This window comes from Ovis canadensis, chromosome 2 (genome assembly GCF_042477335.2).
Source record: "Ovis canadensis isolate MfBH-ARS-UI-01 breed Bighorn chromosome 2, ARS-UI_OviCan_v2, whole genome shotgun sequence".
Lineage (NCBI taxonomy): Eukaryota > Metazoa > Chordata > Mammalia > Artiodactyla > Bovidae > Ovis > Ovis canadensis.
In genome coordinates, this window is record NC_091246.1 from 226587634 (window position 1) to 226609292 (window position 21659).

Sequence of the window (21659 nt, forward strand, 5' to 3'; positions counted from 1 at the left end):
CCCTGGCAGGAGGCTCCCACCAGCTAGCACAGAAGCTGAGGCCAGAAAGAAAGCACAGAGGGAAGATGACCTGGCTTTTAATGGCACAACCCTAGGCCCCAGCAAAACAGCAAGACCAAAAGTAAGCTTTGCAAAGCTGCTGGGAGGTGCACGGACACAAACAACTCTGGGAGATCACCCTTGTTCCCTCCCAGCCCCCAAGCTTATGACTAGGCTCCATGCCCAGGAACTCTGGGCCTGTTCAGCCCCACTCCCAAGCCCTTAAAACGCACAGAGGTGTCTGGGCCAAGCTTTGCTTCCAGTCTCGGTGAATGCAGAGCAGCAGGAAGAATAGGGTAGCAGTCTAACTCTCAAATACAGAAACGGCTGGGCTTAAACTCCTACTTGGAAAGGAAGTGAAGCCTCAGATCCTTTAATGGCTCATGTTGGACAGGTCCAAGATCCGGTCCTCATCTCCCCCCTATCCTGGGCACTCCTAGGATAATACATGGGGTCATGTTTTCTGGGCCTGGCAAGGGCCCCTTGGCAGGTCTAACCTTCATCCATGGAAGGAAAAAGTCATGAGCAGCACATAGTTAGGGCGGCAGCAGAAACAGCAGCAGCAGCACAAAAGGAGAAGGCAGCAAAGCTCAAGCACTCACAGAGGGACGAGAAACCGTGCAAGGAGACTGTTTATTTCGAAAGGATTTTGCAATAAACATAGTGAGTGGGCTCCAGGCAGCGGTTCTATTCTTCTCCCTCATCCTCGTCCTCATAGGAGTCGATGCCCACTTCCTCGTAATCCTTCTCCAGGGCAGCCATATCCTCCCGGGCCTCAGAGAACTCACCCTCCTCCATGCCCTCGCCCACATACCAGTGCACAAACGCCCTCTTGGCATACATCAGGTCGAACTTGTGGTCCAGGCGGGCCCAGGCCTCAGCGATGGCGGTCGTGTTGCTCAGCATGCACACAGCACGCTGCACCTTGGCCAGGTCTCCCCCGGGCACCACAGTGGGGGGCTGGTAGTTGATACCAACCTTGAAGCCTGTGGGGCACCAGTCCACAAACTGAATACTGCGCTTGGTCTTGATGGCAGCAATGGCGGCGTTGACATCCTTGGGTACCACGTCTCCACGGTACAGCAGGCAGCAGGCCATGTACTTGCCGTGGCGGGGATCACACTTCACCATCTGGTTGGCAGGCTCGAAGCAGGCGTTGGTGATCTCTGCCACCGACAGCTGCTCGTGGTAGGCCTTCTCTGCAGAGATGACTGGTGCATAGGTGGCCAGGGGGAAGTGGATGCGAGGGTAGGGCACCAGGTTGGTCTGGAACTCAGTCAGGTCCACGTTGAGGGCTCCATCAAAGCGCAGGGAGGCTGTGATGGAGGAGACGATCTGGCTGATGAGGCGGTTGAGGTTGGTGTAAGTCGGGCGCTCGATGTCCAGGTTGCGGCGACAGATGTCATAGATGGCCTCGTTGTCCACCATGAAGGCACAATCTGAGTGCTCCAGGGTGGTGTGAGTGGTCAGGATGGAGTTGTAGGGCTCCACCACGGCCGTGGACACCTGGGGGGCTGGGTAGATAGAGAACTCCAGCTTGGATTTCTTGCCATAGTCAACAGAGAGCCGCTCCATCAGCAGTGAGGTGAAGCCAGAGCCAGTGCCCCCTCCAAAGCTGTGGAACACCAGGAAGCCCTGAAGTCCTGTGCACTGATCAGACTGAAAGACAAGAAGGAAAAGAGCAATGTGTGTGGGGAAAGGACCTGAGGATCTCTTATGTTCTGGCTTCACCAAAGTCTAAAATTTCTCAGGTGTTAAGGCAGACTAATGAGTATCCCAAAGCCACAGCATGCTCTGGGACATATATAATTAAAGATGACTCCATGAAATGGATTTGGAAAAAAATGTTTCTGACCATTAGCATCATTTCAAAAGCTTCCTTCCTTCTACCCCCAATTCTTACCAGCTTGCGGATCCGGTCCAGTACTGGGTCAATGATTTCCTTGCCAATGGTGTAGTGACCACGAGCATAGTTGTTAGCGGCATCCTCTTTCCCAGTGATGAGCTGCTCGGGGTGGAAGAGTTGCCGGTATGGGCCATTTCGGATCTCATCTGAAAAGGCATTCATCACATTGTTAGAGCAGAAACCACAAGGCTATGCTCAGCACAGACCTCCCTCCCTCAGCCTGGTGGCTGTGGTCAGATATATGGAAGCATTCATCCTCCTGCCAGCCTGAGATAGCAGTGTGTGAGAGAAACCCAGACCTGCTGCCCAGGCCAGTCTGCGATCAGCCTCCGTTCTTTAGCTTCCAGCAGGGCAAGGGGTTTTGCAGAGCCAGGAAAGCCAGGTCTAGACATCCTTAATTCCACCCTCTCTTCTGCTCACCAATTACTGTAGGCTCCAAATCCACAAAAACTGCCCGGGGCACATGCTTTCCGGCACCGGTTTCACAGAAAAAGGTGGTGAAGGAGTCGTCCCCTCCACCGATGGTCTTGTCACTGGGCATCTGTCCATCCGGCTGAATTCCATGTTCCAGACAGTAGAGCTCCCAGCAGGCATTGCCCATCTGGACACCTGCCTGCCCCACATGGACTGAGATGCATTCACGCTGAAGGGTAAAGAGAGGGGACATGACATAAGCCCCACATACATAAGTCCTTACCTCATGAGCCTCTCTCCCACCCTATCACCTACCAGTTAGGATGACTCAGTTGGCAAAAGGGCCTGAGCAGAGGTCAAAGAGGCTGGCATGCTGCCCAGGCTCTCCTGCATAGGACTTTCCAACTGGAGGCACCCAGTAGGGCAGGCCAGTTTCCTCAGCCTACTTCTCCATGGGGACCTTGTCAAGTAAGAGCTGTGGCTCCATATGACCCTGCCATATTCACAGGACACTCAGGCAGGACGGAGAGGTCAAGTGCATATGAGACAGGCGGACACTGCAGTCACTGAGACAAGGACAAGCGATTTTTTCAGCTGTTACCAATCCCTACTCCCACAGATCAGCTTCTCAAGAGTGTGAGAAGGGACAGAAGGTTTTCCAGAGCTAAGAATTTATAGCTAGAGGTCCGCCCTTGATTAATTCTTTGCTTTGAGGATGAACAACTAGAATATCATATAACCCTCTGTCCCTTTCATTCTTGCGAACTGTAGAGGTGTCTCAGCCTTCCGGTCAGGCATCAACTGACCATGCTGGCCAGCAGGATGCCCTCGCCCTCACCACCTTTAAATCCCATCTGGCTCTGGGGATCAATCCCATCTGGCCGCTCTCCCCACCTCTACCCCCACACCCTGGGTATCTTCACCACGTTCATCCACTGCGGCGCCCTTACGGAAACTGCAGAGAGCAGTAAGGCGCCGGCAGTAAGGGTTGTGGGCACTGGGGCACTCGCTGCCCTAGGCTCATTCCTGCCAGTCTGGAATTAACCTCTGAAGAGCCAAAGTGGTGCAGAGCAGGGCCGGCGCGGCCTCCCTTTTCGACACCGAAATGGCGGGGTGACGGTTTGCAAACACCCAGAAAAGGAAGCGGAACCTGCGGTGAGGCCCCGAAGGTAACCTGCCTTGCCCTGGGCGGGGTGAGCGCCATCCTGCGCTCTGGCCCCGTATTTGCCCCTTCTAGATTCTTTCCAGGTCCATCCCAGTGGAAAGCGAGGATTGGATTTCGGCCCCCGTCCCTGGGCTATAAATACCACCCCCTACACACACCTCTTTCCCCTCCCCCCAACCTGGCCTCGGCCCGCGCTCTCGCTCAAGCGCCAGCTGTCTCTGCCCGTCCGTGCACACGGACTCCGGCCGGAGAGATTCCGGCTCGCCTCACTAGGCCGAACCCCATTCTTGCCACCCCTCCAGGATCAAAAGAGGGGTGCTGAGTCACGAGGTGGGGGTGCTGTGGGTAGAAGGGATGCGCCCACAGTCGGAGGAAAGGGAGATGCTGAACCAAGTGATCTGACCCCTTCCCACCTTCTTGCACCGAGCACGTGTTTGGTCAGTTCCAAGGACTCGGGAGTGAGGGGGAGGCTAGGGGCGGAGGGCAGCCAAGCGGGGTCTCCCTCCACCGCGGAAAGGACGGGCCGCGGGACCGCGTGACTCCCCTCAGGAGGGTTAGGACACAAATACTTGGCGGAGCAGGAGGGGATTCCAGGAGGACTCCTCTCTGCTACTGAAGATTCCCACCCCGCTCTACCACCCTCCCTAGCATCCGAAAGTGGACAACTTGGCCCAGCCAAAGTCACCGGGAGGGGGTGGGGGAAGGCAACCCCCCTCCAACACCTCGAGACCTGAAACTCCGGATAGAGGACCCCGAGCAGCCCTAGAGCGAGGTTCCCCGAAGAAGAGGAGAACTTAGGGGACGGGCGCGATGCCGGCGGGGCCGCACTCACCATGGTGAGTCCGGGCGGTGGGTCTCACGTAGAGTCCGGGTGACGGGTCTCAGTGAGAACTGCGCTAGCTGCAGTGCCGCACCGCTCTTATATGCGGGGGGCGGGCCCGCGCGCTCCGACCGCCCACTAGGAGCGGGGCGGCCCAAACGCCACGCCCCCGAAAGGTAGGCGGCCCGGAGGGGTGGGGCCAGAGCGAGTCCCCTCCCCGGGGCGTGCCAGAGTCCCTCACCTGTCCCGCGTGAGTGAGCAGCAGCGACCCGAGCTTAAACCCTTCTCTCCCGGCTTTGCGCCGACACTCGGAGCTCCCGAGCTCCTCTGTTGGGACGCAAGGCGCGGTGCCAGGATGTGTCTCTCCTGCACCTGCTTCGTGGGGGCGCCTGTCGCTAAGGTGTTCTGACTTAGGCCGGGTGCTGCAGAGGCTGTTTTTCCGGAGTGGCTGCAGCCAGCTTTCGCCTGTGCCCTCCTCGCCCCGCCTCTCTGGAGGCTCCGGCCGACTGCCTGGCTCTGGCGCGTCCCCCAGGAACGGCTTGCAGTCGTCGCACGAGGCCTGCTGGTCCCCGGCCGGGACGGCTGGCCTTCGCCAACGCCCGCGGGCGGCCGAGGACCGAGAGCTGCACAGTCTGAGCCCCAGGTTGCCGATCCCTTAGGTTGCTCCGCAGAGCCGAACCCCACAGTCTGTCTGCGAGGGCCGACCCCCAGAATCTGTCGCGTCTTGCCGGCTGCCCGCTGGTCAGTGGCCCCGTCATCAGCACCGTCACTATTAGCCGGCCCTCGCCATAGCCACCTGCCCACTCTCCTGCACCCAGAACCGCTGGGGCTTCTGGGATTCGCATCCTGACTACCCTATGTGACCTTGGGCAAGTGACTTAACCTCACTGAATTCTAGGCATCTTCACCGGTTAAAGGAGATAACGATCCCATCTCCAAAAAGCATTGTGAGGTGTTTTAACGTTTGTTGACTCTGAACAGGAAAAAAGAAAATGGAGATTCTGATGTCATGGCTGGTTTTGACTTTCCCATCCTCTTCTGTCCTTAAGCCATGGGCAGGATCTGCTACCTGCATCTCAAAGCCCTCCAAGCTCTGGCAGAGGTCTCAGCTAAAGCTATTCCTTCTTTCTACTTTTCATCCCCATGTCTCGCAAGAATGGGCTTTTCAACCCACTTCTGCTTTCCCTTGCATGCCTTACATTTTCTACCTGTCTCTCTTCACTGCAGAAATCATCAGAAGTGCCCTACGTGCCTATTGGTACATCCTGTCTCCTGGGAAAAGATTCACCTGTCTCTCCTATTTGTTTCTCCTAGTGTTTCCTAGGGCCAAGACTGCCTGACAATATAACACAGCAGGATAAAACAACTAGCAATGGCAACTTCCTACCAACAAAATAGCTAACTGATACCTTACTTTACCAAGGCATGGAAAGAAACACCGTGAAATATGACAAGGTCTCTTTTCCCAGTAGACTAACCATATGGTTGGGAGAACAAGACTCATTCATAGAAAAGAAACCTGGCAAGGGCACATAATGAGGTTGCTTTGGGAAATGGGGTCACGGTCTCTACAGAGCAAGGAGCCTTGGTGACTACAGAATACGTGGCCTCGTTCAGACCGTCCCTAGCCCTCTGTTTTCCTTGTGCAGCCCAACCCTGCAGAGTGAGTATTTTAAGAGACTTGTGCTCTCTTAGGCAAAACCCCAAACCTATTTGTTCTTCATGTTCAGCTTCTTTTTCTGTAAAACTGGGATAATAACTTTGGATTGTGAGGACCAGATGAACTGGAGGATGCATACGTACACAGGAAAGCACTATGTATCCGGCTGCCTGGACTCTTAGAGCATTTTGTTCACTTATTTTAGTGCGTGTAGCACCGCATGCTGCAGTTATTCATGCATATGTCCATCTTATTAGACAGTGATCTTGCTGAAGCGAAAGACTGTGTCTTATTCACTTTTGTGTTCCCCAGTTCCTAGTATGGCACTTGGCACATGGTAACATTTGCTAAGCGTGTGTCAGATGAATTGTTTCATTATAGAGATGGGACTGAAAGTAAGGTAAAACTCTTAAGACCCCAGAAGTTTCAAATTAGCAGCCTGGGAAACAAATTCCTTCTCTGAAATGTTTCATCTGGCCCCCACAGTGTTAACCCCTATTGCGTTTAGAATATGAAAAAAATGTATGGGGCATCGCCAAAGACCACCCCTATGTTAGGAGACTTACTAGACAGACTCACAGGACTCAGCATAAACTTGTACTCACAGCTAGGGTTTATTACAGTGATGCAAGAACAATACACAGCTGGATAATAAGGGGAAAAGACACAACAAGAGTCTGAAGGAATCCATGTCCTCTCCCCTCCATAAGGGCTTACACTTTTCCTAAATGAAAATGGAGCAACATTTCCCTGCAGTGCTTTTGCCCAAGAAAGCCCATTAGAGACTCAGCACCCAAGGTCTTTAGTGGGGGCTGTTCACAGAGGCACTTCTGCCTTGCATGTGCCAAAATTCCAGACTCAGAAGAAAAATGGGTGTTCAGCATAAATCACATCATTTACGCACACTGTCCAGGCACAACAAACCATCTTGATCAATCAGCTGTTGACTGGGAGTACTCTAAGAGCCAAGTTCTGAGATGCTAGCTGAGGGCCAACCTTGTGAGCAGGCCTTTCCAAGGATAGCTGTCTCAGGCCTGCTAGGTTAACTGTTTTGATCATGTAAAAATCCAGATTCTAGCTTATCATGAAACAAATTGGAAGAGATGGCTATTCTAGGCCTGCATTCCCATTTAGCAACTGTGATAGGCAGAATAGCACTCCCCCCAAGATGTCCACATTCTAGTCCCTGAAATCTGTGACTACGTTACCTTCCATGGCTAAAGACAGTGCGAATGTGATTAAGGTAAAGGTCTTGAGATGGGGAGATTTGGGGTTTTCTGGGTGGGCCCAGTGTAATCAAAAGTCCTTGTTTTAATTTAAAAATTTTTTTAAATTATGAAAGTATGATAACACATTAACAAGAGACTTGGAAAATAGAGAACAAGATTACATATAGTTCCACTATATATTATAGTTATTTTTAAAAGTAGATAAATTAAGATTTTTAGTTGGGCTTTCAATATCAAACTCTCAAAAATTAATACAATGAATACAATACCATTTTCTCAAAAATTAATTATCTTCTACAGAGTAGAAGGATCTAGTAGACCTGAAAAGCACTATGAACCAATTCAACATAATTAAGATTATACAATTTTCACAGAGCAATAGAATACAAATTCTGTTCAAGTTCCCACAGACTGTAAACTAGAAGACACTGGAATAAAACAAGGCGCAAAACTTTCATCGTCTAAATGTGTTGAAATCATACAGAATCGCTCCTCTTATCACTGTAGAATCATGTTAGAAATTACTATCAAAAGATATTTGAAAATAATCCACCTATTTTCAAGTGGCATGTGACATTTACCAAGAGAAATAGAAGGGTCCTTCTAAATGGAAGAAGGAGGCAGGAGAGTCAAGTCAGGGAAGGGGAGAGGTCAGAGCGAAGGCTCTCGAGATGGAAGGAGGCCATGGTGAAGGAATGCAGACAGCCTCTAGAAGACGGGAAAGGCAAGGGACATGTTTCCCTCTAAAGTCTTTAGAAGGAAAGCAACCGTGCCAATGCCTTGAATTTATCCGTAAATGGGTTTCCAATTTCAATGGTGGGAGAGGGGGCTTCCCCACACACCACCAAGCAATTCTCAGACACCAGCAAGGGGTTCGAGAATACAGCTCAGTTCTGCACTTTCTGCCTGGAGATAGCATCAGGTTCCACAGGTTAAAGGTCTGATCCTGCAAAACTGACCCCCCATTTCCTGCTTCAGATGCCAGTCACAAGTCCCAGTTGTTACCTAAGCTTCTGACCCGCAAGCTACAAAGTGGAAGTTCCAACACCCCCCTCCAACTCTGGATACCAACCACAAGTCCATATGGTTACTTGTCCTGACTGATGGGCTGCAGATTAGAGCTTACAATCACCTCTTTCTTGGGTTCAACTAATTTGCTAGAGAGGCTCATAGGGTTCAGAGAAACATTTTACCTACTTGATCACTGGTTTATTACACAAGGATATAAGCCAGGAGCAGTCAGATAGAAGGGATGCAGAGGGCCATGTATGGTAAAAGGACGTGAGCTTCCATACCATCTCCAGGTGCTGTACTCTCCCAGCATCTCCATGTGTTCACCACCTTGGAAGGTCTCCAAACCCCATCCTTTTGAGTTTTGATGAAGGCTTCATTACATAAACATGGTTGATTAAATCAGTGACCATTGGTGATTGAACTCAATCTCCGGCTACCCACCCCTCTCAGGAGGTCAGAAAGGGCATGATGGGACCGAAATTTCTAAACCTCTAATTGCTCAGTTGGCTCCACTGGCAAGCAGCCCCCATCCTTAGGTGGGTCCAAAAGTCACCTCATTAACATAGCAAGACACCTTGACCACTCTCAACACTTAGGGAATTCTCAGGGTTTTGAGAACTGTGAGCCAAGAAGAATGGACAAAGACCAAATAATATACAAGAAATACATTTTGGTCATCTGAGTAGCCACAGTTTTTTCTTATAAATCATAATATTGCATTCCCCATAAGATTTATTTTGGACTTTTGATCTCCAGAACGTGAGATAATAAATACATTTTTGTTGTTTTAAGCTACTAAGTTTGTAGCAATTTGTTACAGCCTGGATAGGAAAACAATGCGGCAACAAATGTAGCTGGGTGATGGCTACCTTCTTAGGATGGGCAACAAGCTGCTCCAGTTCACCCAGCCCTCGTTACTCTGTTTCTCCCTGACACAGAAGGCCAGTGCCCACTGTCATTTAACATTACATGCTCAACCCACATCACACATTTATGTTAGCCTGGCTCCTGCAGCAATGAGTTCACAGCCCTAAGCAGGCTTCCTGACAGAGAAAACGGAGAAGACAGGGCGCAGGGAGACACGCCCAAGGCATGTTGGTGGAATAGAGAGTCTGCATCTGGTAGGGCATGTGTGTCTGAGCGTGCATGCTCATGCACAAACAGGCATGACTGAGTGAGCATGTATTTTCTCAGGATATAGACAGATCCCCTGAATAAGGGCCATAAGCTCTTGGTAGTTGTGCAGGTAATAGTCCATATTGCCACACAGAAAACTCTTGGACATTCACATAGAATCTAGAAGACAACGCCAAACACTTCCTGGTGAGGTATTGTTTAGTCCACTCTCCCAACGTGGGTGTCAACTCTCTGGATCGCTCTCCCTCTTCACCGTGCCTACTGTTATCTCCCTCTTTCCTAACTCCTTCTCAGAGTCTCACCTCCATCTTGAAGCAGTGTGGCAAGGTCATCAAAGTTCTTTGTTTGCTTTTGGCTGTGCCACGTGGCATGTGGGAGCTTAGTTCCCTGACCAGGGATCAAACCTGAGCCCCTTACACTGGAAGCTCAAAGTCTTAGCCACCAGGAAAGTCCCCATCAAGGTTTAAAATGACTCCATGGATTCCATTAGGGAGAGGTGGAGCTGAGCCTTACTGCACACCCATTTTTGGTTGTTTTTTTTTTTCAGTTGGAGCATCTACTAGCTGTCCTCCTCCTCACAGCACCATCTTTCCTACGGGATAGCTCCATGTCTTCTCTCCTCCCTGCTGTCCACGCTGGCTTGGTTCACATGCTCCACTGAGATGTTCTTGCTAAGGTCGCCAGTGACCTCCACCTTGCCAAACCAGAGATCATGCCCCTCTCTTCATCTTTCTCAGCCTCTCAGCAGTCTGACATAACTGATCCTTCCTTTATAGTGTTTTATAGTTGAAATACTTCGTTATTGGCTTTGATGACACTTCTGCTTCTGGTTTTTGTCCTAGCCACTCCTTCTTGGTGGTCTTTGATGGCTTACCTCTAAAGAGTGTTCCTCATAGCTCATTCCCAGGCTTTCCACATGCTTTTTTTCCCTGAAGGAGCAATAGTTGAAAGTGGGTGATGAGTATATGGGGTTTTATTATGTTATCTCTACGGTGGGGTGTATTTTTCAGTTCAGTTCAGTTCAGTCGCTCAGTCGTGTCCAACTCTTTGTGACCCCATGAATCTCAGCATGCCAAATTGATGCTTTTGAACTGTGGTGTTGGAGAAGACTCTTGAGAGTCCCTTGGACTGCAAGGGGTGTATTTTTAAATGTCTGTAATTAAAAGCAATTTTAACTTATCTAGGGTTACTCAAAAAAGAATAGCTAGAGTACAAACATCCCAAGCTGCAGTGCAAGAATAGAATAAAAAAAAAGCCATATCACCTATATGTTGATGGTTCTCAAAAGTACTCCTCCATTTTGGACCTCTCCTCTGAGGTTCAGAGTCACATGACTGTTTGGCTTTTTGATATCATACCTTGAAAGCCCCTTAGACATCTCAACACAACACAAAGTAGAACTCTTATCACACTCCCTGCCAAACCTGCTTCTGTCCTAGGCTCCTGAAAGTGAAAGTCACTCAGTCATGTCTATACCAGTCCATGGAATTCTCTAGGCCAGAATACTGGCGTGGGTAGCTTTTCCCTTCTCCAGGGGGTCTTCCCAACCCAGGGGTCAAACCTGAGTCTCCCACACTGTAGGAAGATTCTTTACCAGCTGAGCCACAAGGGAAGCCCTGGGTCTGAGTGAATAATACCACCTTCCTCCCAAGTCCTTAGGCAAAAACGGAGGGCTGTCCTCTATTCCTCTTTCATTCTCTTCCTCCCCTCTTTTATTAATTAGAATGTTTTAGCTTCAAATCATGGAAAGCCTAGCTACCAGCAGCTTAAACAATGGGTGTATTATTATCCCGCAAGAAATCTGAATGGAGGGAAGTTCCAGGATTGGTTCAGTGATGTCACCAGTAAGTCTAGTATGTCCAGCTTTCTGCTCTGGCATTCTCAATGGCCTGGTGACGTCTTCTCTCCTGATCACAGGATGACTACCACAGCTCCAAGTATCATGCCCTCGTATGACACCATCCTAAGGCAGGAAAGGGGGGATGGTTTCCTCCCACATCTCTTTTTATCAGAGAGAAAAACCTTTCCTTAAAGCACCCCAGCAGACTTTCCCTTGTATCTCACTGACCTCAGGCCTAAACTAGTCATTGGAAGGGGGCACTGGAACTACCATGAATGGTTTGGACTAACCCTTGGAGAAGGCAATGGCAACCCACTCTGGTACTCTTGCCTGGAAAATCCCATGGATGGAGGAGCCTGGTGGGCTGCAGTCCATGGGGTCGAGAAGAGTCAGACATGACTGAGCAACTCCACTTTCACTTTTCACTTTCATGCACTGGAGAAGGAAATGGCAACCCGCTCCAGTGTTCTTGCCTGGAGAATCCCAGGGATGGGGAGCCTGGTGGGCTGCCATGTATGGGGTCACACAGAGTCAGACACAACTGAAGTGACTTAGCAGCAACATACTTACCCTTAGGTCTAGAGAAAGGCCATCTTCCTTGACCAAGTGGAAGGGTGAAAAATTATACAAAATCAGGACCATGCCAGCAAAGAAGACATGGAGGCAGGGGTCAGGTAAGGCTGTTGGGTAGCTCTGCACAGCCCAGATTAGCATGTCCTATCACTTCAACTCAGCTACTTCCCTCACCCCCAGTTTAGTCCAAGCTACCATCCCCTCATTTCTGGATATTAGCCATGGTCTCCTCACAGCTTCCTGCTCCCACTCTTGAACCTCTATAATGTACTCTCCACATAGCAGCTGCAATACTCTCTCTAAAACAAAACACGAAGTAGGCCATGAGGCTTGCTTAACCCCCCACCCCCCATCACACTTGTAATAAAAGCCAGTCTCAGGACTTCCCTGGTAGTCCATTGGCTAAAACTCCAAGCTCCTAATTCGGGAGGCCCGGATTCCATCCCTGGTCAGGGAACTAGACCCCACACACCACACCCGAGTGTGCATGCTGCTGCTAAAGATCCCGCAGGCTTCAGCTAAGACCTGGTGCAGCCAAATAAGTAAATAATTCTTTTTGTTTTTTAAGCCATTCTCCTTCCCAGGTCCCTTTCCCTTTGTGAACTCCCTCCCTCCATTTCCTTATATACACCAGGCTTGCTATTCTCTCTGCCCGGAGCACTACAGTTCAGATCTTGGTGTGGCCCACTCCTTTCAGTAGTAGCCCCCTCTCCTACTCTCCCCCCACCCCATCTCTTTCTGTGCCATTATCTGTTTTGTTTTCTTCAAGTGTTCATTGCTATCTGAAATTCTCTTGTTTGTTTAGTTATTATGTCTTCCCACAAAAATACAAACTCCTTGAAAGCACAGACTCTTTTTGTCTACTACCACTGTATCTCTGGCAACAGTGCTTGGCATACTGCAGACAATAAACCTTGTTCAAGGAATGAAGAATATTGATCACCTCTCATTTTATAACTTAGATACATTACATGCTCTTAAAAAAAAATCTCAGGACTTCCCTGGTGGTCCAGTGGTTAAGGCTTCCGCTTCCAAGTGCAGGGGGTGGGGGTTCAATCCCTGATCCAGGAACTAAGATCCCATATGCCTCATGGCCAAAAAATCAAAACATAAAACAGAAACAATATTGTAACAAATTAAATAAGACTTTAAAAATCATCCATATTAAAAAAAACCTTAAAAAAAATAAGTCTCTTTATTCTTGTTTTATATGAGACCCCTCCCCCTGCCTGCCTTGAAGAGAATTTTCTTTGCAGAATTAGTGTTGTCAAGGTTGACTTTAAGATGCCTATCTTCAAAGACCAGTTGGGAGAAGTTGGAGTGCTAGCAGGACACTCTGGGGCACAGTGGGCCCCAAAGCCTTCCATCTGGATAATAATTCCAGAGTTCTATGGCTTCGTGGATCAACCCAGTGTAGACTGGGCTTTCTCACCTTTGAAGTGTTGGTTGGTTGTGTCTTCTCTCCAGGGATCCTGGCCTTTTAGTTCCAGGTAGGAGAGAGAAGCAGAGAAGGCGATGGCACCCCACTCCAGTACTCTTGCCTGGAAAATCCCATGGATGGAGGAGCCTGGTGGGCTGCAGTCCATGGGGTTGCGAACAGTAGGATATGACTGAGCGACCTCACTTTCACTTTTCACTTTCATGCATTGGAGAAGGAAATGGTAACCCACTCCAGTGTTCTTGCCTGGAGAATCTCAGGGACGGGGGAGCCTGATGGGCTGCCATGCATGGGGTCACACAGGGTCGGACATGACTGAAGCAAATTAGCAGCAGCAGAACAAAGACCTCAGTTCATGGCCCAAACTAGAGTTAACCATCTTAATATTCTGGGTCACACCCTGGTATTCTAGGATGAAAAGGGCTCTGATAAAGCCCCACCCTCAAGATAATTCTTTCACCATTTGCCATACTGACTGAAGATTCACATTAGAAACTACTTCCTGGAGAGGGTTGCTATTAATAGACAAGATTCTTTTATTTGCTAAATTTGACATTCCTATTCCTGGTCACGGCGCTGGCTGGAAGTATGACTAGAGAGAGGCAACATGGTTTCAAGGCAGCATTAGGGACCATTTGAGGTTAGTGGTCATGCATTTGAAGTTAGATCAGTCAATATAGTTCTGGGGTTTTCTACAGCCACTGTTTAGCGGGTCAGTGCAGGCAGAATTGGTGAACAAATGGATTTAACCAGAGTTGTGGTTTGGTCAGTCAAGGAAACTGAAGCTAGAGGGAGACAAGGCAGTTGAGGAGTATGCAAGGGAATGATCACCACTGACCACAGAATTTAAAATAAAAACACAGGAGAGGATGAGGAACATCAAAAACTCTGCCATGTGGAAACGGGAGAGGCACAGATCCTGAGTCCCAGAGGAACCGTAATTCTGCCCCTAATTAACTCCCTTGTGCCAAGAGGCAGCAATTTCCTTTTATTCCTCAGGAAGTAGAGGCCTTCCCTTGCCTACCTCACACAAAGTTGTTGAGGGACTCAAAGGAGATAAGGGCATGGGGGGTGGGGGGTTGAGGCTGCCTTGAGAACAACAAAGCAGGAGACAAATGGGAGAGAGTAACATTTTTATTTCATAATTTTGTCCCAGGCCATATGGTGACTACTTCTGTGGGAAATAAGGCCAGACTAGACAAGCAAAGACTTGCATTAGAACAGGGAGAGACTGTGAGGAATAGCCTTGAAACCCTGCTCAGTATCTTGCCTTGCCTGTGGACAACAGCCAATTCTGGACTAAGCACATGTATCTTGTTAAATCTCACGGTATACCACCTCTCCCCAGTCTACAGATGAGAAAACTGAGGCAAAAGAAGTTAAGTGTGTGCTAAGTCACTTCAATCATGTCTGACTCTTTGTGACCCTCTGGACCATAGCCCACCAGGCTCCTCTGTCCATGGGATTTTCTAGTCCAGAATGCTGGAGTGGGCTGCCATTTCCTTCTCCAGGGGATCTTCCTGACCTGGGGATCAAACTCATGTCTCTTACGTCTCCTGGAGATGGGGCTAACCTGAGCTCTAGTTTCTGCTGTTCTCTAATATTCTGAGTTCCTACCCAGAAAGGCCCAAGTTGATCTCCTGCCCTAGGTAACTCATTGTTTCTGGTCCACTGCAGACTTTTCTGAGCCCCGCCCACTCCTCTTCCAGTCCTCACCAACCCTGGGGGGTTGGGAGGGGTGGGGGGTGGTGCTGGAGCTCAGACAGCTTAATTTCTAAATCCTCTCCCACCTGTGAGGGCCAGGCTGAAGCACCAGGGGTTGTATGACTGAGCAACAGACACCGTGTACCCAGAGACCTGGATACCTGTGGGGCTACGTGTGGGGCTACCAGTGGGCCCACGTGTGGGGCTACCAGTGGGCCCCTCCTCCGCAGGCACCTCCTCCCCTGCCTGGGCCCCGGCCCAGCGCCTGCCTGCTGCCCGGTAACCAAGTCAACAGACCTGCCCTCCTGGGGCCGTTTCTAACAACATTCCCCCCTACTGAGAGCAGACCAGAGAGTATAAGGAGGCCAGCAGGCTCTGTGTCCCTCACAGATCTGTCCCCAGCCTCGGTCTTGCAGCAGACAGACAGACGACCCCAGCTAGTCCCAGCCAGGCAGCATGGTAAGCAGAGGTGGGGGCTGAGGATGCAAATGAGGGTCCCTTGTGTCCAGGGGTTCATGGGCTATAGTGTGGAGGCAGGTGAGGTAGGGGAAAGGGAAAGAGACTTGCAGATGGGAGTGTGGCCCCCTAAATGTGCTAGTATGTGGGGGCCTGTTCAGGGGGTGGAGAGGGACAGGTGATGGTAACTAGGACCTGGGTAAGAGCCTGAGCAGCTGCTGAAGGGCTTTGAATTTAGGGGTAGGGAGAATAGGGTGAGCAGGACACAAGTAGAAAGTGCAGGCAATTTCCTGTAAACCTGGGCCCCTGCTGGCCTCTGGTTCCAGCTCCCAGCTGTAAGGACCCATCCTCCTAGGCTGTCCATTCCCTGTGCCTTGATCTGACTCCTCATTTCAGCTATGTACCAGGAGGGAGAGAAAGAAGGGGTGGGAGGGTGCTATGGGGGGTGGGGCTTATTTGATATCTGTTATGAAAACCTGCCTCCCAGGCAGGACAGAAGAGCAGTTAGAAGTGTGGTTGGAGCCAGGCTGTCCCTTCTCTGAATATTCCTAGTTTTGCTCATGACCTTGAGCAAGTTGTTTGACTCCTCTGAGAGTCAGTAAAATAGGGTAATAAAAATACCTACCTAAGGGGGCCATTATGAAGATTAAATGAGATAGTGTGTGAACCGCTTAGCACAGTGCCTGGCACCTAATCAGCACTTAACACATGGAACTAAGCACCCAAATGACAAAGCCTGCAGAGTAAGAAATTATACTATTTTCACCGACAAGGAAAGGCAGTGGGAGAAGCCGCCTTGAAGCAACTCTGTCCATGTCCCAGAGGGATAGGGGTTTGAGGCCAAGTCTGTGTGATTCCAGGGCCTGGGTTCTGTGCCCACACCCAGAGTGAGGGGCATTGTTTCCAGAGTCTCAGGCATTCTCCACATCAGACATGCCTTGCATGGGCCCTCAGCTGTGGAGGCCAGGTCAGTGTCTGGCTCTGTGCATGGGACCTGGGCAGGCTCTGAGATACAGCAGCAGGCGCCGGCCCTGCTGGGTGATTGGTGAGCTGAGTCAGACCTTCCTCATGGACCTGGGGATTTCTGGAGTCCTTTGACCCTGAACCCCTCCCAGCTTAATTCATTATTTTCTCTTTTTAAATTTTTATTTATTTCTTTCTTTCTTTTTGTCTGTGCTGGGTCTTTGATGCTATGTAAGCTTTCTCTGGCTGTGGCAAGCGAGGGCTATTCTCTAGCCGCGGGGTATGGGCTTCTTGTCACGGTAGCTTCTCTTGTTGTGGAGCGCAGGCTCTAGGGCACTCGGGCTTCAGTAGTTACAGGTCGAGGGCTCAATAGTTGCGGCTCCCGGGCTCTAGAGCACAGGCTCAGTAGTTGTGGCACACGGGCTGAGCTGTTCTGCGGCATGTGGGATCTTCCCGGATCAGGGATCGAACGTGCGTCTCCTGCATTGGCAGGCAGATTCTTTACCACTAAGCCACCAGGGAAGTCCCTGTGACTTTCTCTTACTATGACCCCCGGGGTTGGGTGATGGGGGAATGGATAAGGGGATCCAATAGAAATATGGCCTGACCTAGTCTGTGTTGTGCCGTGAGCCAGGCAACTTGCATTCTTTCATCTGCACAGTAATTCTAGGAGGGGGCTTAAGATGCCTTCAGAGTATTGAAGACTCTTGCTTGAGGCAAGTGGGGAAGTAATGGGGCTGGGATACAGATGTTCTCTGTATTAATCCCAGTCATCCAAAGAAATCACAAGAAGCTAAGGCCCTTGTGTCATATTTACAAAGTCAGAGAAGTGTTCAATTTGTGGAGAAAGCATCCTCTTTTAAAAAACTCTGAAATATTTCAGATATGCAAAAAGGTATAAAGGATAATATGATGAACACCTGCTACCCAGCTTAAGCAAGAGAATCCTCTGACTGTATTCACTTCCCTCCTCTACCAAACAAAACCATTATTCCAAATTGGGTGTTAATATTTCCTTTGCTTTTTTTATTTTTGTAACACATTCCAAGAATATATAGCAAACATAAAAATGTATCTGTAGATGATGCATACAAGTTGAAGATTTACATAAACAGTAACGTCATGATTCCTCTGAATTTGCTTTTTTTCTGGTAAGAATGTTTTGGGGTAAGATTCTTTCTTGTATTCACCCACGCCCACTTCTGAATCATTCTTTATCCACTTTCTCCTGTTGAGGGCCTTCTAATTGGCTTCCGGCGCTATGGTGCTGTGACTGCTCCTGCACCTGTTTTCTTGTGTACCTGTGTGAGAATTTCTCTAGAGCAAGAGCATCTTCAGCTTTTCTGCTATTGCCAAATCACTTTCCAAGACAGATGCAGCACTTTGGGCTTCTAGCAGCAGTGTGAGAATTCTCATGTCTCCACAATTGCCACATGACTAAGCCTTAAAGCTTGGGGAAATTTGGTGGATGTGCTTGAGTTTTCTGTTTTTCTTTTTTTTTTTATGGCCATACAATGGGACTGGCAGGAACTTAGTTCCCCATCACGGACTGAACCCTGACCCTCATCAGTGAAAGTACAGAGTCCTAATTACCGGATGGCCAGGGAATTCCTTCATTTTGTTTTTAAGGTCTGTCATAAACACTTCTCAAGGGGAGCAGGAAGAAACACTCTGGGATCCCACTTCCCACACTGTCACATATCTTAATCATATGAAAGTCTCCCTTTCCTAGACAGTGAGCTTCTTAAGCGCAGGGACCAGGTGTTAAGTGTCATGAATTTCCAGCATCTGCACAACGTCAGGCACATAATGGAGGCTCAGTACAAGATGAAGCAAGTGAGTCAAGTCTCTCTGATGCTCATGGGGCTCCCCAGAGCAGGGACCTTTCTCTTTTCTAGGACCAAGCAGGTTACCCTAGTCCTGCTTCATGGGCAGTTCTTTGACCACCAGCCTTGAACCATATGAGGAAGAACTTTCTTCCCAGACTCTTTTTCCTCCAGAACCACACACACCCAAGAGGAAAGAACAGCACACACACATCCATTCCAGGCCCACGTTCCCCTGCTTCACTGGCATTTCTGACTGTAAAGTGAATCCAGAGTTCTTTCTGCTCTTATAAACCTCATCCTTGCTTCTCAGCCCTGAAACCTCACTTGGTTCTTGCTTTCCTTATTAATGGACGCTACTTTCTTTCTAGACGTGAGTGGGTTGACTATTGTGCTCTGGCAGACTCATCTGAGCCCCTCAATGTTCCTTAAATGCTTAGTCACTGAGAAGGACTCTATAATCTTAGAAATGGTCACATCTTCTGCTTCCCCTGCGGGTTTTATCCCCACCCCACATCCCCCGGGAGATGGGGGCACAGAGAGCAAAGTCTAGGAACTTCTGCTCTCAGCTGGAGAACCACTCAAGGAAGGAAGGCAGGAATCGTGTCCAGACATGATACCCTTCTCTCTGCCCTTTGCCCACTCAGCGTGAGTGCATCTCAGTCCACGTGGGGCAGGCCGGCGTGCAGATTGGCAATGCCTGCTGGGAGCTCTACTGCTTGGAACATGGGATCCAACCAGATGGGCAGATGCCCAGTGACAAGACCATCGGGGGAGGGGACGACTCCTTCAACACCTTCTTTAGTGAAACTGGGGCTGGAAAACATGTGCCCCGGGCGGTATTTGTGGACCTGGAGCCCACTGTGATCGGTGAGTGATGATCAGGCCCTGTCATGCCTTGCCCCAGGTACCCCGTCAAGTCCTTCTCCATAACTGGAGAGCCCTGGAGTTCCGGTTCCCAGTTGCTGCAGCCAATCAGAACTCCAGATCTCCAATCACTCAGCTCCAGAGTCTCAAGGTCACCACACATCCCTTTCCTTTTTATTGACGTACCCTTAAAGCCAAGAGCAATAGCAACTGCCTGAATGGGCCTGGTGACCCCACCCCTTCTGTGTACCCTGGGGCTCTGGGAGCCAGGCTGCAAGGGGCGGGGCACCTAAAATTCTGTCCATTGCAGATGAGGTTCGGACGGGCACGTACCGCCAGCTCTTCCATCCAGAGCAGCTCATCACTGGCAAAGAGGATGCTGCCAATAACTATGCCCGAGGCCACTACACCATTGGAAAAGAGCTCATTGACCTGGTGCTGGACCGGATTCGGAAGCTGGTGAGAGAAGAGTTGAGGGCTGGGGAAGGGGAATTTGCATTCCTGTCATGAAGTGATCTGGAGGGCAGATAAGGAAGGGCAGCTTCCATCCTTGGGAGAGTCTCCCAGACAAGAATTAAACACACAGGATCAGGACTAGTGAGGAGGGGAGGCAAAGGGTGGGTTCCACCCCAGAGCTGGGTGTCTCCTTTATCTACTACAGTAACTGGCCCGATGCTGTGCAGAGTGGCCACCAGTCGATAGGCTGCCTGGCCAAGCTATGAGCACCCATAAGCAGTCCCAGATTGTCAGCCTGTATTGTAGGGATGTGGACAGAAGGCCCTGTGAAAAACGGATCCAAACAACACCAGCCCAAGGCTCTCTGATCAACTTAGGCCTTCAGCAAGGATGTGGACCAGGTTTCTGGGTTATTGATCTCAGTAAAGAAGCCCTCCAGAGACATCAGAAGTTAGATTGGGAGATGGGCATGGGTAGGAAACCAGGTGGAATTGGCAAGTTATGATAATAAATGACTGTTGGCACAAGAATCAAGAGAAATGTCTGTGGAAGGTCTCGGGAGGTTTGAGAGAGGAGGAGGGGCAAGGAGAGGAGAGTGGGACCACCGTATCAGAGCCTATTTTTTGCCCTTGGAAAAGTCTTCCAAGGATTTTATGAAACTTTTGGGGAAATGGCAAACAGCACAAGCTGGTTCTCTGCTGTTGGTCAGCAGTGCTTCAGAGCTCATGTTTCTCTTTGCTCTAGGCTGACCAGTGCACGGGACTCCAAGGGTTCCTCATCTTCCACAGCTTTGGAGGGGGCACTGGCTCTGGCTTCACCTCACTGCTGATGGAGCGGCTCTCTGTTGACTATGGCAAGAAATCCAAGCTGGAGTTCTCCATCTACCCAGCCCCCCAGGTGTCCACGGCCGTGGTGGAGCCCTACAACTCCATCCTGACCACTCACACCACCCTGGAGCACTCAGATTGTGCCTTCATGGTGGACAACGAGGCCATCTATGACATCTGTCGCCGCAACCTGGACATCGAGCGCCCGACTTACACCAACCTCAACCGCCTCATCGGCCAGATTGTCTCCTCCATCACAGCCTCCCTGCGCTTTGATGGCGCCCTCAACGTGGACCTGACTGAGTTCCAGACCAACCTGGTGCCCTACCCTCGCATCCACTTCCCCCTGGCCACCTATGCACCAGTCATCTCTGCAGAGAAGGCCTACCACGAACAGCTGTCGGTGGCAGAGATCACCAACGCCTGCTTCGAGCCTGCCAACCAGATGGTGAAGTGTGATCCCCGCCATGGCAAGTACATGGCCTGCTGCCTGCTGTACCGTGGAGACGTGGTACCCAAGGATGTCAACGCCGCCATCGCTACCATCAAGACCAAGCGTACCATCCAGTTTGTGGACTGGTGCCCCACGGGCTTCAAGGTCGGTATCAATTACCAGCCCCCCACTGTGGTGCCCGGGGGAGACCTGGCCAAGGTGCAGCGTGCTGTGTGCATGCTGAGCAACACGACCGCCATCGCTGAGGCCTGGGCCCGCCTGGACCACAAGTTCGACCTGATGTATGCTAAGAGGGCGTTTGTGCACTGGTATGTGGGCGAGGGCATGGAGGAGGGTGAGTTCTCTGAGGCCCGGGAGGATATGGCTGCCCTGGAGAAGGATTATGAGGAGGTGGGCATGGATAGTGTGGAGGGGGAGGGAGAAGAGGAAGAGGGGGACGAATACTAGCAGAATCCTTTGTGTCTGTCCTAAATAAAGTGCTGTGGCCTCATTGTCTCCCAAATGTCTTTTTCTCTTGGGAAAACCACTGGGGGTGGGTTCCTTCATAAGAAATAAGAAGGCTAGTATCTTAGCCTGGGTTCCCCAGAAAGCAGATCTGACTTCAGATTTCATTCCAGGGAGCAGAATGAAGGCTGATGTGGGTAAAGCAGAGAAGGAGGAAGAATTCATCCTGGAGAGGATGTAGTGGGATAAATGGCAACTTAGAACCATTCCTTGGGAGATTGGGCAGGAGAGGAGGTGAGGGTGGGGAATTTCTATACTGGCTCCATTCTTGCCTTGGTTAAACCTTCCCCACATCAAGCATTAACTCACCTCTACCTCCAGGTTGCACACACACGGGCAGAAGGGCAACAGCGAAGACCTGGGGGCA

At 50.2% G+C, this 21659-nt stretch overlaps 2 protein-coding genes across 2 annotated transcripts; one reads left to right on the forward strand and one right to left on the reverse strand.

The window, feature by feature from the left end:
• Positions 1-653: 653 nt before the first annotated feature.
• TUBA4A (tubulin alpha 4a) lies at positions 654-4822 on the reverse strand. The gene is made up of 4 exons (XM_069574592.1): positions 4357-4822; positions 2366-2588; positions 1943-2091; positions 654-1698 (listed from the first exon to the last, which is right to left on the reverse strand). Exons 1-4 carry the CDS (start codon positions 4357-4359, stop codon positions 727-729), a joined length of 1347 nt encoding a protein of 448 aa, XP_069430693.1. The 5' UTR covers positions 4360-4822; the 3' UTR covers positions 654-726.
• A 10445-nt stretch (positions 4823-15267) lies between these two features.
• Positions 15268-21283, forward strand: LOC138432900 (tubulin alpha-1D chain). The gene is made up of 4 exons (XM_069574602.1): positions 15268-15398; positions 18832-19054; positions 19362-19510; positions 20252-21283. Exons 1-4 carry the CDS (start codon positions 15396-15398, stop codon positions 21233-21235), a joined length of 1359 nt encoding a protein of 452 aa, XP_069430703.1. The 5' UTR covers positions 15268-15395; the 3' UTR covers positions 21236-21283.
• Positions 21284-21659: the final 376 nt, after the last annotated feature.

Bases quoted from the DNA above. Each gene is read 5' to 3' on its own strand.
- TUBA4A (XM_069574592.1), bottom strand. The intron at 2,092-2,365 runs GTGAGCAGAAGA...ATGCCTTTTCAG, and splicing joins TTTGGAGCCTACAGTAATTG to ATGAGATCCGAAATGGCCCA. The intron at 1,699-1,942 runs GTAAGAATTGGG...CTTGTCTTTCAG, and splicing joins TGGACCGGATCCGCAAGCTG to TCTGATCAGTGCACAGGACT.
- LOC138432900 (XM_069574602.1), top strand. The intron at 19,055-19,361 runs GTGAGTGATGAT...TGTCCATTGCAG, and splicing joins CCTGGAGCCCACTGTGATCG to ATGAGGTTCGGACGGGCACG. The intron at 19,511-20,251 runs GTGAGAGAAGAG...TCTTTGCTCTAG, and splicing joins TGGACCGGATTCGGAAGCTG to GCTGACCAGTGCACGGGACT.